We start from the raw sequence: 13,930 nt of genomic DNA, 5'->3' as shown, positions 1-13,930 counted from the left end.
CCCTATGTTTTGGTTTTTAAGGTTCTATCAAGCAGCAAAAATTTTTCTTAGGTAGTTACTTCTCCATATGTTGAATCGCATAGGAAGAAAAATATATCCAAAGTATTTAGGAAAGAAAGTACATTAGTCATGAGGGATGTTGATATCATCATGTCTTTCCTCATCAAGATGTCAAGTTTGAACTTGCTTTGTTGCTTGTTGCACCATCAAGAGTAAGTGTGATGCAGAAGCAGTCAGTGTCTAAAAGAAGCCGGTGGTAGCTCTGAGGTTATCTGGGAGATAAATCTGGACAGTGATCAAGGTTATTCTCTGAGAAGTCAATAGGTCCCTGCTTTTCTGAAAGCAGTTGTTTAGGCGTGGTTATTTTCTGAGTTCAGTGTCTACAGCAAATTGTTTAGGCATGTACGTTTTTATAAGAGAACTGAAGTAGTGCAAGAAATAAAGTGCAGGCAATACATGCAGATGTTTTTTTCTACTAAGAGGAAAACAAGAAATTAGTTTGATTAAATTAAAATATTCCTGTTTAATATCAGAATAATTTAATTGATATCACTTTGATTTCCACACCAAAGATCTTGGTTATGAATATTAGATTGGGAGTTGCATTCCTAGGCAGTTCTGAGGTGATAATTCAGCTCTCGGCGTACTTGGGGAGCTTTCCTGCGTTTGCAGAGGTGGTGGATTCCTAGTGAGACATTAAAATGTGGTCCCTCCTGCCCAGCTCTGTTGTGGGCTGAGGAAGACTGGAATCAAGTTCTGGGAGAAAGAAGTGGGAATTCTCTCTCAGTAAGTTCAAGCGTGTTTCTCAAGGTATAGCTGTAGTGCCAAGTTGTTCTGAAACCAGTAGTGATGCTCTTTGTTTTGCACAAAATAAATGCCCTTTCCACAAAAAGGAAAAGATCATGTGGTAGTGTTGCTTTTCATAAGCACAGAAATCAACGAACTAAACTGCTGGAGAAGAGGAATTCCCACTCATTTTTAGTTTGTGTTGACGTGCCTTCACTGTTTTCCCCAGGGTCTGTTTTCTTTCTTCTAGTTCTTGAGGCTTTTTCAAGAATTAATGGCTTATTGCCCCTCTGGCAGCTAAACCAGTCTCCTTTCAGTCTGAGCTGGGAGCAGAGGGTGAGGAGGATCTATCAGTAGCATGTTTCTAGAGGGAAATAGTGGCAGAATAACGGGGGCCCCTTTTCCTGGGCTTGTATTTCGCTTTGTTCTGACCTGCTTCTTGTGTCAGTCACTGATGTGGTCGGCAGCCTTTTAGCCTGAGAACCAGAACCTCTGCTTTCACCTGCCTCCTTTCCCATCTCTGTGTCAGCACCATCAGCTGTACTGTTGTATCTCCATACTCAAGCTTTTCTCCGCTTGTGAAGTGTATGGAAGAGACAGAGATTGTGAATTTCTTGGTTTTCTTACCATTTCATGGTAATTCCATATTCTCCCAAATACAGAGAGAACACTCCGCTCCATCCTCCCCCCAAAAAAAAACCCTTTAGCAGGTAGTTTTAAAAAAAGTTCCTAGGATATTTACCTTTTAGTCATCTAGACAACGAAAAATATTCTGAAATACCTATTCCCACTCTCATCCTGACATACAACTTCCAAATCTTGCTGTAGTCTTTGGCACAGGTGTCTTGGAGGAGTAATTGTACTAAACTGCCTGTTGTCAGCAGACGACTGTATAATACAATTTAAATAGATGCTTTATTTTATTCTGTCATGTTTTTCTAGCTGTGTATGGTTCTTATCTGGCTGTACCTGTCTTTATTTACAAATTATCTCTTAAGGAGGCTAAATTACTCTCCCTAGCAAGAGCCAAGTCATCGTAAGCATGGTAACATGCAGTGTGCATCTGGCTTGTAGAACAAAACTTATAAATGGGGTTGCTTTTCTCAACAGAATTTTTGACGTTACTCAGCAATTCCTTCTTCTTTTTTTTCTGTTTTATTATTATTTTCAGCTTTCTCAGTCTATATACTGTCCTGAGATTAAACGCTTGTTTTCACAAGAAAAAATAGTCTGCGATTTAGAGAGAGGCAAGTTATAAGTGTTCCAGCAATGTAAAAGACCCTGAAAGTAGGCATACCTTAAATTCTGCTCATTTTAAGGCCTTTTTAGATACCAAAGTTTTATTTTAAGGGTGAATTTCCAAGGATATAACAAATCTATGCATGAGCTAGGCCAAATTATGATTTTTGTACAGATACAGGATTCACACAGAGATAATGTCTGTCTGCAGATGAAGTAATTCACACAAACCAATGACTTGAGCAATCTGTGAGTAGGACCAACTTCAGGATGCTTGCTCCACTGCTCCAGCCAGGGAAGTTCCAAGGGATACAAGCTTTGAAAATGCTCTGACATGCTTTGTTGCCCCTAATCTTGGATGCACAAAAGCAACCAAAGTCTAGCTCTTAACCTTTCATATTTCAGAAGAATGTCATTCACAACACAAGAAAAGTGACGTAGAATCCAATATCTTGATGTGTTTAAGACACATACAGGGTTTATGGCTTTGTCTATCAATGCTGCATGTTGGATTTTTTGCATCTGATTCAGCTAAAGCTTCATCTAAGAAGGGTTTTACTTGTTTATTGATGACAAGAATCTGTAGTAGTTATATGTTAGAGATACATATGGATGAGAATACATACGTACTGTTTAATATCCAGATGAAAAATCTAAATCAAGCAACTCCCTGTTTCTTTGGGCGTTGAAAAGAAGACTCAAATGTTGTGCTGTTGCTATTGTAATCTGCTGCTAAATACTTCAACGTGTTGGTGAAATCAAACTTAATTCTCTGCTACATTACTTTTACAGACACACACTGATTTAATTTCTTTTTAAGGTTTAATGAAGAAACTAGAAGAGGAGATAAATTTCAATTCATACCTGGTTACTGAAAAAATACCTAGAGAGCTTGAAAGTAAGAAGAATTCAGCATATTTCTTACAAAAGGTGGTTGCAGAGCCAGCTATGAGTCAATCTGATCTCAACGTACTTGAAATCAAGGTAAGTTGACCAAGGTCACACTTAATTTGTGTTCTGTAGCATAGTATAAGGTTCTTGTACACTGTAGTTTTCTTATCCCTGCTTTGTGTCCTTGAGAAAAAAGGATATAAATGTTTTATTCCCAAAGGAACATCCCTTCAGTTGTAAAAGAAAAGAAGATGTGTTAATCACTAAATGCAAACTTTCGGATAATTAAAAAAATCCAACAACCACAAAACAAATGAAGACAAACAAACCCCAAGTTCAACCCTATCCTTAAATGCTATTTAGAAAATTGTGTTAGCAATTAGCTATGGTGGGAGCAGAGATGTTAATTAGCACTAAAAGTTTCATTTTTCTTCTCTTCAGTTTGCACTTCTTTTAAAGTCACCGACATCAAGGGAGTTTATACGAACAGAGTGTTTGTGAGCTTCTCTGAGTGGTGCATCTTGAGCAATATTTTGTCTTGATGGGCAATGGCCGAGAACTCCGTAGGGTTTGGAATAGGTCTGTTCCTTCTGTTTTAGTTGGTGAGACCAAAGGAAATTTGAGGATCCAATACTTGATTTACCTTTCTAGATTTTTTCGAAAGTTAAAAGCGAATGGTGTTAGAACAAGGAAAAATCCTTATTTGTAGCGTATATCCAAAATGTGCAGAGGGATTTGTTGCCATGGAAGCACATTTATCTGTTTCACTCCATGAAGTTTTCATATTTGTATAATCCTAAATGAAATATTAAATATTATGTTATAGAAGAATTTAGAGGAATGTTAATTATTAGTATTCCTATTGATGATGATGAAAATTCACAACGTTAGCTAGGGTAGGAAGACTAGTCCTGCATACTACTAGGTACGCTGTTCAGTCTAAATGTCTTCTCCTTCTCTTACCAGTTGGTTTTTAATATTCCTAGGATCTCCAACTCAGGTTTTGCTGTGAAATATAGATAATGAGGAAACAGAGTGTTTGTGGTAGATCAGAGAATGATGAACCCATGGGAGTCAGGGCTGCCACCCACCATTCTTCTTGTGTCTGGAAGCAGAGAGAGATTCAGCAGCTCCGTCACCATCACAGCAGCCTGTGCATTCACACGTAGCACGTGCGGAAGTGATGTAATAGAGAAATGCCCCCAGGTTTTCTGGATCAGACGAGAGTCAGCAGTCAAGTGTCATCAACATACGTTCTATTTTAAGGTTAAGACTTCCTTTTACAAAGTAAAACCGCTGACATCCCAATGCCATTTTGGATTCTGATTGCTATACTTTGAAGGATGACAGCATTATTAAATGGTAGATTGGGTCTGAAATAATAAAACTAAACTAGCTCTGTGATCCAGCCTCTGCTTTCCCAGTTTGTTTCTTCTAATCAAAACAATATTTGTGGTTGCAGTTCTTTCTTTTAGCCCTTTTGCACCTTTCTTTTCCAAGAGTATTGTTGGGTTTTTGGCAATATTTTAAAAAGCTTCAAGGTGTTTTTTTTTTCTCTTTCTCCATGAGGTAATGTTTTAATTTGTTATATTTTGGAAGTACGTTCTTCTTAATAGGTAATAAAAACATGTCATATACTTGGCTGTTACCACAGCATGGCCTTAGACAGCATTTTTTTTTTAAGTCAGCCTTCTATTATCTCAGTGTCTTAAAAAGGATCTGAATCGTGCTGAGCATGCTCTATCACGCAGTTTTTAATAAACAAAACAGGAATTTATTCACAGAAGGGAATTCTTATGCTGTCTCCAAATTGAGGCCTGTTCTAGCTTTCGTAAAGGAATAGAATTTACAGGAGATTTTCTTTTCAGGTGTTGGAGTATTTTTAGTCCTCTTGAGCACTTTATTTGAAATACTCAGCTTTCAGAGGACACGGGTATTGCTCGTAGAAACGTCGGGGTAATGCCCAGCACCGTACCTGCGTTACGTTCTGACTTCCTTGGATTTCAGCACATATTTACACTTCCTGCTTATCAGCACTCATCTAGTCAGCAGAGGATTAAAGGAAGGTTGCTAGGGCTGTGGTTTCCATGGCTGACGAGAGCCTCAGTGCAGCATTAAGTCAGCCCTGGAAAAGCTGGAATCAGTGCATTGGTGTAGCTGTTCCTGAGTTTCCAGACGCGGCAGGCTCTGAAGCTCCAGCTGGAATGAAGATCAATGATTTGAGACTGTGGGCAAACAGGTGTGTTTTGTGGCAGTAGAAAGAAGGTACCGTAGGGCTGGAATATGATCCTCTGTGACTCTTCAAAGTGTGGATGAAATTTGGTATCACTTAGTCTTTATTTGCTCCCCTTTAAACTTCTGATAAATGGTCGAGTGGAAAGGAATTTTAGTTAATAATGATAAAATTACATTTTTCATGTAGCGTATGACAACATCAGTCTTTTTTCTGTCTGTACCAATTCACATGCATTTTCTCTCCACGTACACCAGTTTACTTCATTTTTGGGGCTGATGTCATGCTTCTGCCTTATCATAAAGGCACAGAACTGGAAATCCAAAAACATAGCCTCTTCCTGGCCAATACTTAATGACTCATGGAGTTTTTTGGGTTTGTTTCTCTGTTTCAAAAATGGAACTAGCTGGATTGTAAATCTGGTTTGCAAAGCATTTAATTTTTGGAGAAGACAAAGACATAAAGCTCCATTTCCTTAGTTTTCTGCTCTGTCTTGCAGATAAATGAAGTAAACGCACAAATGAATCAGCTTATTGAGAAAAGAATGATGAAGTATGAGCCAGTTGATAGTAAATTTTCCATGTATCGCCAACAGGTAAGAATGAACAAAACATCTTTTTAAGCAGAAGCTGTAGAGCAATTTCAGTCACTGGTTGTTTTACATACTGATTTTTTTCTTTAATTTATTTAGCACATATCAGTAGAAATACATAATAATGGAGGATAAAAAGAAAATAAATAGCTGTTGATTATATGTACGTTTAGGGCTGAGTCAAGCAATTGCTTTCAGTCATAGGGGGTTTGTATTGACTGCTGTCCTTAAGCTGTTAGCTGTTGCCCTTCCACTGCATCACAGTAATTCTGGAAGGATCATTTTGAAGGAGCTATTTTGGAAAAGCTCCAGCTGTGGACAGGTTCTTAAAAGGCAGCACGTGGGCTGGCTGCTGCAGTCAGACCTGGCTGCAAGGCTTGCTTGCGTTATACCCCTTGCTTGTGTCTGACCACATGCTATTTTTCCTGTTGCATCTATTAAGAAAGCATTCTTTGATTTTTCATTCCGAGGCTATAAAATAGTCTTTCTATAAAATAGGCTGTCTGGTCTCGTCTTAGTAAATTCGCAAGTTATAAAAAGGTTTTATGAACTCTGAGATTTTCAGAGCTTACGCAGAAATGTAAGTGATTTCTTTTCCAGGCAACCTGCACCGCTGCTAATTTTATTGAAGATTTTCGTGATGATGCTTATGGTGACAGTTTAAAAAATAAAAAGGCTTAAGTAAAATGTATCAGTGGGAGGAAAAAAGTGGTGATAAAATGTACACTGCAGTTCAATCACATATGCCGTATGAAACGCACCATCTTGTTTTGTAAGAGATGCTCTTCTTCCCTAAAGAAAAGCCTGCTACATAATGTGCTGGCTTCCCATGGAATTATCTTCAATGGAGGAACCGCTCCAGGAGTTCAGGTTGCTGCTGTGAGTTGAAAGCACGTGGTGGTCTTTGCTTTGTTCTGCTAGGGACTGGCTGCTGTTTCACAAAATAATCATCTGTATGGTACCACAGTTTGTCACCGCAGATACCTCATGAAGCAAAGAGCTGAGATTCTACCCCAGCAGAATTCTGTTAGATATATCTTTAGAAATAAAAGCTGGTCCTTTTAACCTAGCGTGAGAAAGCCGGCGTGCATTTTGTGTCATTTTTTCTTAACTTTTTCCTTTCAAATGAAGAAACCAACCATGCCTCCAAATTCATGCGCATGCATCTAAATTAATGTGCTACGTGATATTACAATATTTTTAAATAGTATATTTTGGCAAGATAAAAATGCTTTTTTTTTTCCTGTGATCTAATGTATACTTATGTTCCTAAATCTGATAGCTTCTGGTCAAATGTTAGGTACTATTAAATATTCTGCCTTATATAAAATATTATTTTTTAAATGCTTTATCTTCCAGACTGAAAAAAAAAAAAAGAAGAATGATCTGTAACCTACAATATTTTTGTACTGTATTGCTTTATTCATCGTCTTCTAGCTATTTGCCAAGATTTAGTGGCTCAGTTCTGCTGCTAGTATAACATATTTCTGTAGGTTGGAGTAGGTTGGAGTTATAAAAATCTGTATTATGACATTTGTGAAATCTTGGATAACTTTCCAGTTCAGCCACGTTGGTGTATCTTATATATGCACAAAAAGGGACTATGGAGAAGAAATAGAGCAGCTAAAAAGTCTAGCTTTATCTTCAATGAAACTGGAAAAATGAAGTGAAGAAATGTAAATCTGAAATGTAAGATACATCAACATGAATCTGTGAAAAAAGAGTATGTTTGAAATCTCGGCCGTGCTGAAGGAAGTTGGGAGCCTGCAGTGGATTTTAATGAAGTTGTGATTTAACCCGCTGTGTATAACGCGTAATCGATGCTTTTTTCTTTGCGAAGAGATGTGCTTACGTTTCCTGATGAAAATCAGTTTCTGACAGTTAAAATGTGGTTCCTGTGGTGCAATGCCTGAAATTTAATGGATTGCATTTTAGCTATGATTAAACAAAGCAATTTTTACTTTATGTGTCCATACGGTCATGCAGGCATCTATCATTTCCCGGAAAAAGGAAGCCAAGGCAGAAGAACTTCAGGCTGCGAAGGAAGAGATGTCCAGCACTGAAAGGCAGATGCTACAGAAGACCAGTCAGGCCCATGAGTTAGAAGGCTCTGAAGTTCTGAAAGGGGATGAGGTACGCAATGTAACAGGGGATATAAGGATGAAGAAATTTGTAAGAAATGGATCAATTTGTGTCAATTCACAATTTCCTTTTGTGACTTTACATTGCAATAACTGTTCCTACAGTATCTGATCCGTTTTTATAGTCTGGTGTCAAACTACATGGCCTCAGCATTGCAACAGGTTGGCCTCTGTTTTTTTTTTAATACCCTTTCTTTTGTCATCAAATTCCAAAATTAACATATTTGAAGACTTTTTTTTTGAATATGCAGATAGTACAATACTGTCTGGTGCTTTCAAATGCTTTCCAATATTTATACTGCAGCAGTGCTTGATTTTGTAGCTATTTTCAAATTATTAATTTCAATTATTCGCATTGTACCTATTAGATGGCAAGGTATATGAGGACTTAATGTTGAGCTGTCTTAATATTCCAGGCTCTGAGTCAAAATAACATCAATATCCTCACAATGGTATGATGGCAAATAACTAATTATAAAAGTCAATGAGACTAACGAAGGGATTAAGAGTTCAAGTGATAAGACACGTAGATTAATTTTATTATGTGATGTATAATAAAAATCTGCGTTACTATCTGTTCTCTATATGGTACATGATCATAAAGCATAATCCTAGCAATTATCAGAAATGCAGTTAGTCCCGTTGTATTTATTACCCATAAAATTTTTTACTTAAAAAAAAGAATTCCCAGGCCTTCTTGAAGTTTGTCTGCAGTACAGCCTTTGACTAGCACAGCCAGCGTAGCTCTGGTGAAGTTGTGTTTGAAGCTCTACTTACCAAAGCAGCTTTTTCTTCTTCAGAAGTTTGCAAGGAATAAGGCTGCTGCAGCTGGGTAGTGGTTTGTCAGCAAAATTAATTGAGTTTTCTTAAGACAATAGTTTTCTCAGTTTGGAAGAAGCCTGCTAAGTGTGCTTGCAGGCAGAAGCACTAAAGCAAAGAGTGTTTTAGCTGCATCATTCTCTGACTTAATATATCTTTTCATTCCCTCACGTGTTGTCTTCATTTGCAGCACTGCCGTCATTTATCAGGAGTAACACTCTTCGCTTTCTTTTCCTTTGCCTCTTTCTGTGCTTTTTTTACATACTACTCAGCACAGGGAACGCCTTTTGTAAAAGGAACTCCCTTCCTGATCCCATAGGACATGCCTGCTCCACAAAAATCAGTTTGCTTTTAAAGGGGTTTTGAAGAGTGAATCGAGTATGGAAATGCATATGTGTACACTCATGCATAAGGCTTCCTTTATAATATGGAATCCATGCGGATTTCCCTTGTGTCTTCTTGCTTTTCTCCCCTTCTGTAATCAAGACAAAAACTACAGGTGGAAGCAATGGCACAGAGACTCTAAAGAATTAAGATGTTGATTTTTCTTGCCGTGATGTACTGTACACATACCATAGGTAGCAGAAATAAGACCACTACTGCGTTAGATTTCTCTCCACTACAAGGTTTTCAACCCCAGTGGGCATGTTGCTAAAGTCTTTGACAACTTTTTAAGTAAAAATAAAACCAGAAAGCAGACGATCTGTGCTTCATGACATGCGATGGGAAAGAAGTGTTTAATTAATCAACAAGACTGCATTACCAAGGCAGCGATGTATGTCTTACGTTATCCGTAAATGCACTGTAAGGGAAGAAATAAGTCATGTTGTGCCTGTTCATGAGGGGGACAACATACTCTGCTCCATAGTAATTCAAGGAGAGCAGGGTAGGAGGGAAACATGGTTACAGAACCTCATAAGAGGCCTGATAATGAAAAATACAAGTTAATTGTCTTACACAAGGAAGAGGCTCAAGACAGACAAAAGACAAGACCTATTTTGAACATAACCTGCGTTCCTTTTGTTCCAATAAGTTCTGCTTTTGACTTTCAAAATGTTTTCAAGTCTTCGTTTTGAGGAGTGGAGAATGTAGTGGTGAGTCGCTGTTGCAGTACATCTATTCGATGGGGACAGAGAGAGGTTGTACAGTCAACTTCACTTTGCGCTGACAACCGAGAGCTTCCTTATGCTTGTTGCAGTCGCACACGTTTTACGTTTAGTTCCTCCGTTTCCAAAAAGGAAGAAAGAGAGGGTTTGAACGAATAATTCATAGAATCCTAGAATCATAGAATGGTTAGGGTTGGAAGGGACCTCAAAGATCATCTAGTTCCAACCCCCCTGCCATGGGCAGGGAAACCCTCCACTACACCAGGTTGCCCAAAGCCTCATCCAACCTGGCCTTGAACACCTCCAGGGATGGGGCAGCCACAGCTTCTCTGGGCAACCTGGTCCAGTACCTCACCACCCTCAATGTAAAGAATTTTTCTTATATCTAACCTAAATCTCCCCTCTTTCAGTATAAATCCATTGCCCCTTGTCCTATCACTACACACCCTTGTAAAAAGTCCCCCTCCAGCTTTCCTGTAGGCCCCCTACATTTAGGCCCCCCTAATTTTGCTGTCTTAATTTTAAAACAGGCTTTTAATCCTGCCACACTTAACCTATCTAAAAGCAACACTTAAAGAATTATTGTTCTCCTATACCCAGCATTTCTCATCTTCTCTTTGTCTCACTTTGCTGTATCCTCTTATGTCACGGCACTCACAAGACTTGGCAATGAGAGAATTAGTGCCTTCCCGGCTCGGGCTCCCGTACCAGTATGTGGATCTCCAGTTGAGGTCTTCTTAGCACTTCATTCGCCAAAAGGTCAATCCTGGCTTATGTTTTCAGGTGCTAGTGTTTTGCTTCTTCTCTAATCATAAAAAGGAATGTTACAGCATTCCACTTGGTTCGAGAGGTTGTGTAGCTGGATGGACTTCAGGAGAAACAGCAGGGAAAAACCAATTCATTTACATCAAACGCGAAAAAGTAGGAATAAATTGTCTGCTTCGGGGATTATGAAATCTTCTAAAGTACTTCAAACAAAGTACAATGAGCATGGGGCAAAGTTGGCAGGCTCCTAGCTGCAGCTGTCAGATCCTGAAAATTAGGGAATCAAATGTTGACACTTGGAAGGCTAGATGGTTCAATTACAAGTGATCCTAGGTAAAGCTGAGGTATTTTTAGCTCTTTACACAACGCATTGTACTTTTCAGAGTTCAGCACAGGGCCCCAAGAACCTTGAGTTTCCCAGGTAGTATCATAGCTGTGCTCCAGTGTTTGAAATGAACATGGTTTTGAGAACGTGGCATAGAAAATCCTATCAGTTTGTTAACAGATATGTGAGGTGTGCGTATTCATTTACGTAAGGAGTTTAATTTTTTTTCATGCAAACGTTCCTCCATGCTTACCTGCCCCCTGGTGAAACAATATCAAAAAAGAAGTTGGTGTTGGACCATAGACCTAGTCACTTTTCCTCTAAAACTGTCAGATCCTTCTGAATCCACCAGAACCAGTTATCTAGGTCCAAACCAAGTGGAGGGATTTTTTAGGAGAGTAGCTATAAAGGAGCTCCCGACTCAAAACACTAAATGGTGTAAGGCAGGACCGGGATGTATTATCCTATCAGTTTGCTCTCTTTCCCGTAGCTTTTCACCAAGGTTCTAGGTACAGCTACGTTCCTGTCTGCCAAAGGCTCCTTACCCTGAAAATAGGAGAATAGCTGGTAGTCAGGTTGTGAGAACAAAAGTGGGAAATCTGTAGGATTCTCACAGAAGCCAGAAGCTTTTTGCTATGAGAAGTTAACTCTCGTTTAAGCCAAATGCATGCAGTGATTCAGACAAATCTCAGCTGAGCTGAACGCTCTTTCAGCACCCACTGGCATGAATAAATCATCGGTTTTATTGATCCGTGCATTTTCAGTGATAACTGAAAAGGGTTTTTCATTATGAATATTCGGATTGATTCAAATTATTAGTAATAGATGCTTTAATACTTCTTTCCTGACCGGAAGCAAGCACTCCTAGAGAGATATCCTACTTAATGCTAACGAAGAATTTTCCTGATTGATCTGGCCAATGAGCAGGCTGTAGGATACTTTCATTTTAATAGATTGAGGTAATCCTGCCCATATCTTTTAGAAGTTTTTCCTTCTGTGTATGAGTTATTAACCATATCTGACAGTGGCTGTACTAGCTTAGATTTAGAGAATTTAGAAAAAATACTGTCATGATCAGGAACTTTTCCTAACTGAATTTTAATAACTTTAGACAGTCTGTATCCTGTTAATTGGTCTAGTTAGAAAATTAAAACATCTGTTCCTCAATTCTTAATAAAAATAGAGATAGTCAGCTAAGACTTTCTGCAATTATTGTGCTTATGCAAATGATTTTAATAGAAGTGTTTATTTGGAACCTTGTTTAGATTATGCATTTCAGAAAGAAATCTCTTTTTTTTTACAATTAATACTTTATTTTCTGTTGTACTTCTGTATGAAGAACAATTTGTTTACTATAACACATTGATACAGTAATCCAGAAAATACTATTTTTAAAGATTTGACTCGAAAGTGAGGGATTAATCCGGGATTTGCTCTTTTCTGAAAACAAGCTTATCCATTTTCCCCTTTAATGATAATCTTGGAATAAGAACCTTGTGAAAACGTCACATGGGGCAAATGTTAGTTTTAAGGAGACGAGATGATGGGCTTATAGTGAAAGCACAGGACTAACTGGGCTCTGATCCCAGTTCAGCGATGCACCGAAGCATGTGGTCACCACGGTTATCTTCTCTGCTGGAGGGGGGTAACCCGCCAGACTCGGTCAGGTCCTGGAGAAGCCATTTTAGTAGCCACGATTTGGCTTTGTCATATTGAGAATCGTCGTCATACTTAATGACGTCACAAAAGTGTGGTAAGACTTAATCTGGTGGTAGCAATCTCTTTCACATTGTAGTAAGTGGAGAAGCATAAAAAGTACGAGCACTGCTGGATTCTTTCAATAAAACCAGATCATAACAGAGGAAACCTGCCCAGGGATGGCAGATACCTGCACGCCGCAGAACGCTACATGAGATCGAAGTCCTGGTTTCATTCACTGTTTCATCATCTGGATTCCACGCTTGTTATGTGACAGTCACCCATAAAAATAGCCGAGTGAAAAAGCATAATCCTTCTTTGCTTTCATTTGAATAGTTTTTCTCGGGGGGCTCTGACTCGGCTGCAAACATGGGGCTCCAGGATTGTTTACTTGAACTGCGAGCTCAGTGCCAGCGTTTGGTTCTTGTCCAGTCATTTAATCTTTGAAGCTTAAATAACTATTTGTGTTAAGTTGCTTGAGAAAGAAAAGCTTACTGGTGGCTTCAGCCTTGAAGGGTACATCACTGCGGGCACTGACAGATCCATGGGAATTCTGTAGGTTGAGCCTGCTGAGTTTCTGGGAAAATGCTGTTGCTCAAAAATGGATTCCTTTTGGATGGTTAACTTGCAAGTGATATGGCCAGACAATGTTATTCTTTTGTGAACTATTCAAATTATTTAAAAGACCTTTTACCGCAGTAAAATACGATGTTTTATAGCATTTTAAGGGCTTGTTTTTTCGTCCACATCTAGATGGGAGCATGAGATGTATAAAGCTTCAGAAGAAATGAAAGCACTGGTATTTTACAAGAAGCTTATTTATCATATTTGGAAACCTGTGGAATGATTCTCAGCTTTTAGGCTGAGGAAACATAATTTTGCCGTAAGATCCCTACAAGCTGCCGATTTAAGTGGAGTCAAATCTAATAACTCCAGCTCTGAATTTGGCCCTGGATCTGAAGACGACTTCAGTTAGTGAGCTTTTGAGGGGCTAATCTCTGCTGCGCTTGGAGTAGATGAAGTCTTTTGAAAATTCTGCCAAACTATGGATTGATTTTCTACAGATATTATCATTTTGCTACGGTTGTTTATATCTTGTTTTACCTTGTTTGCTGCAATAAAAGCTCTGTGAAAGGTTAAGTTTGCTTTTAAAAAGCTAGAGATTGCGGTGGAAGATAGACATGCATCTCCTAAAATGAACAGGTTTCACTTGTCAATGTGGGCAACTTGCAGTTCATTTTGGATGAAATTTTTATTATATAGCCCTAACTTAATCAACTAATAATAGAACATTGGTGGAATCAGTTCTTTAATCAACGAGATCCTTTGACTTCC

General features: G+C 38.6%; 1 protein-coding gene across 1 annotated transcript in view; it reads left to right on the top strand.

Moving 5' to 3' along the window:
- IFT81 (intraflagellar transport 81) overlaps positions 1 to 13,930 on the top strand; it is a 42,007-nt gene that overhangs the window by 13,056 nt on the left and 15,021 nt on the right. Inside the window, exons 9-11 of the mRNA XM_086623333.1 lie at positions 2,846 to 3,009; positions 5,649 to 5,744; positions 7,728 to 7,874. Of these exons, the coding sequence (XP_086479459.1) occupies positions 2,846 to 3,009; positions 5,649 to 5,744; positions 7,728 to 7,874 (407 nt within the window). The remainder of the gene's footprint in view (positions 1 to 2,845; positions 3,010 to 5,648; positions 5,745 to 7,727; positions 7,875 to 13,930) is intronic.

The sequence above is a fragment of the Tauraco erythrolophus genome, chromosome 19 (assembly GCF_009769465.1).
Source record: "Tauraco erythrolophus isolate bTauEry1 chromosome 19, bTauEry1.pri, whole genome shotgun sequence".
In the NCBI taxonomy this organism is placed as follows: Eukaryota; Metazoa; Chordata; class Aves; order Musophagiformes; family Musophagidae; genus Tauraco; species Tauraco erythrolophus.
Note: the sequence above shows the minus strand (reverse complement) of the source record. Positions and strands in the feature narration are given on the sequence as shown.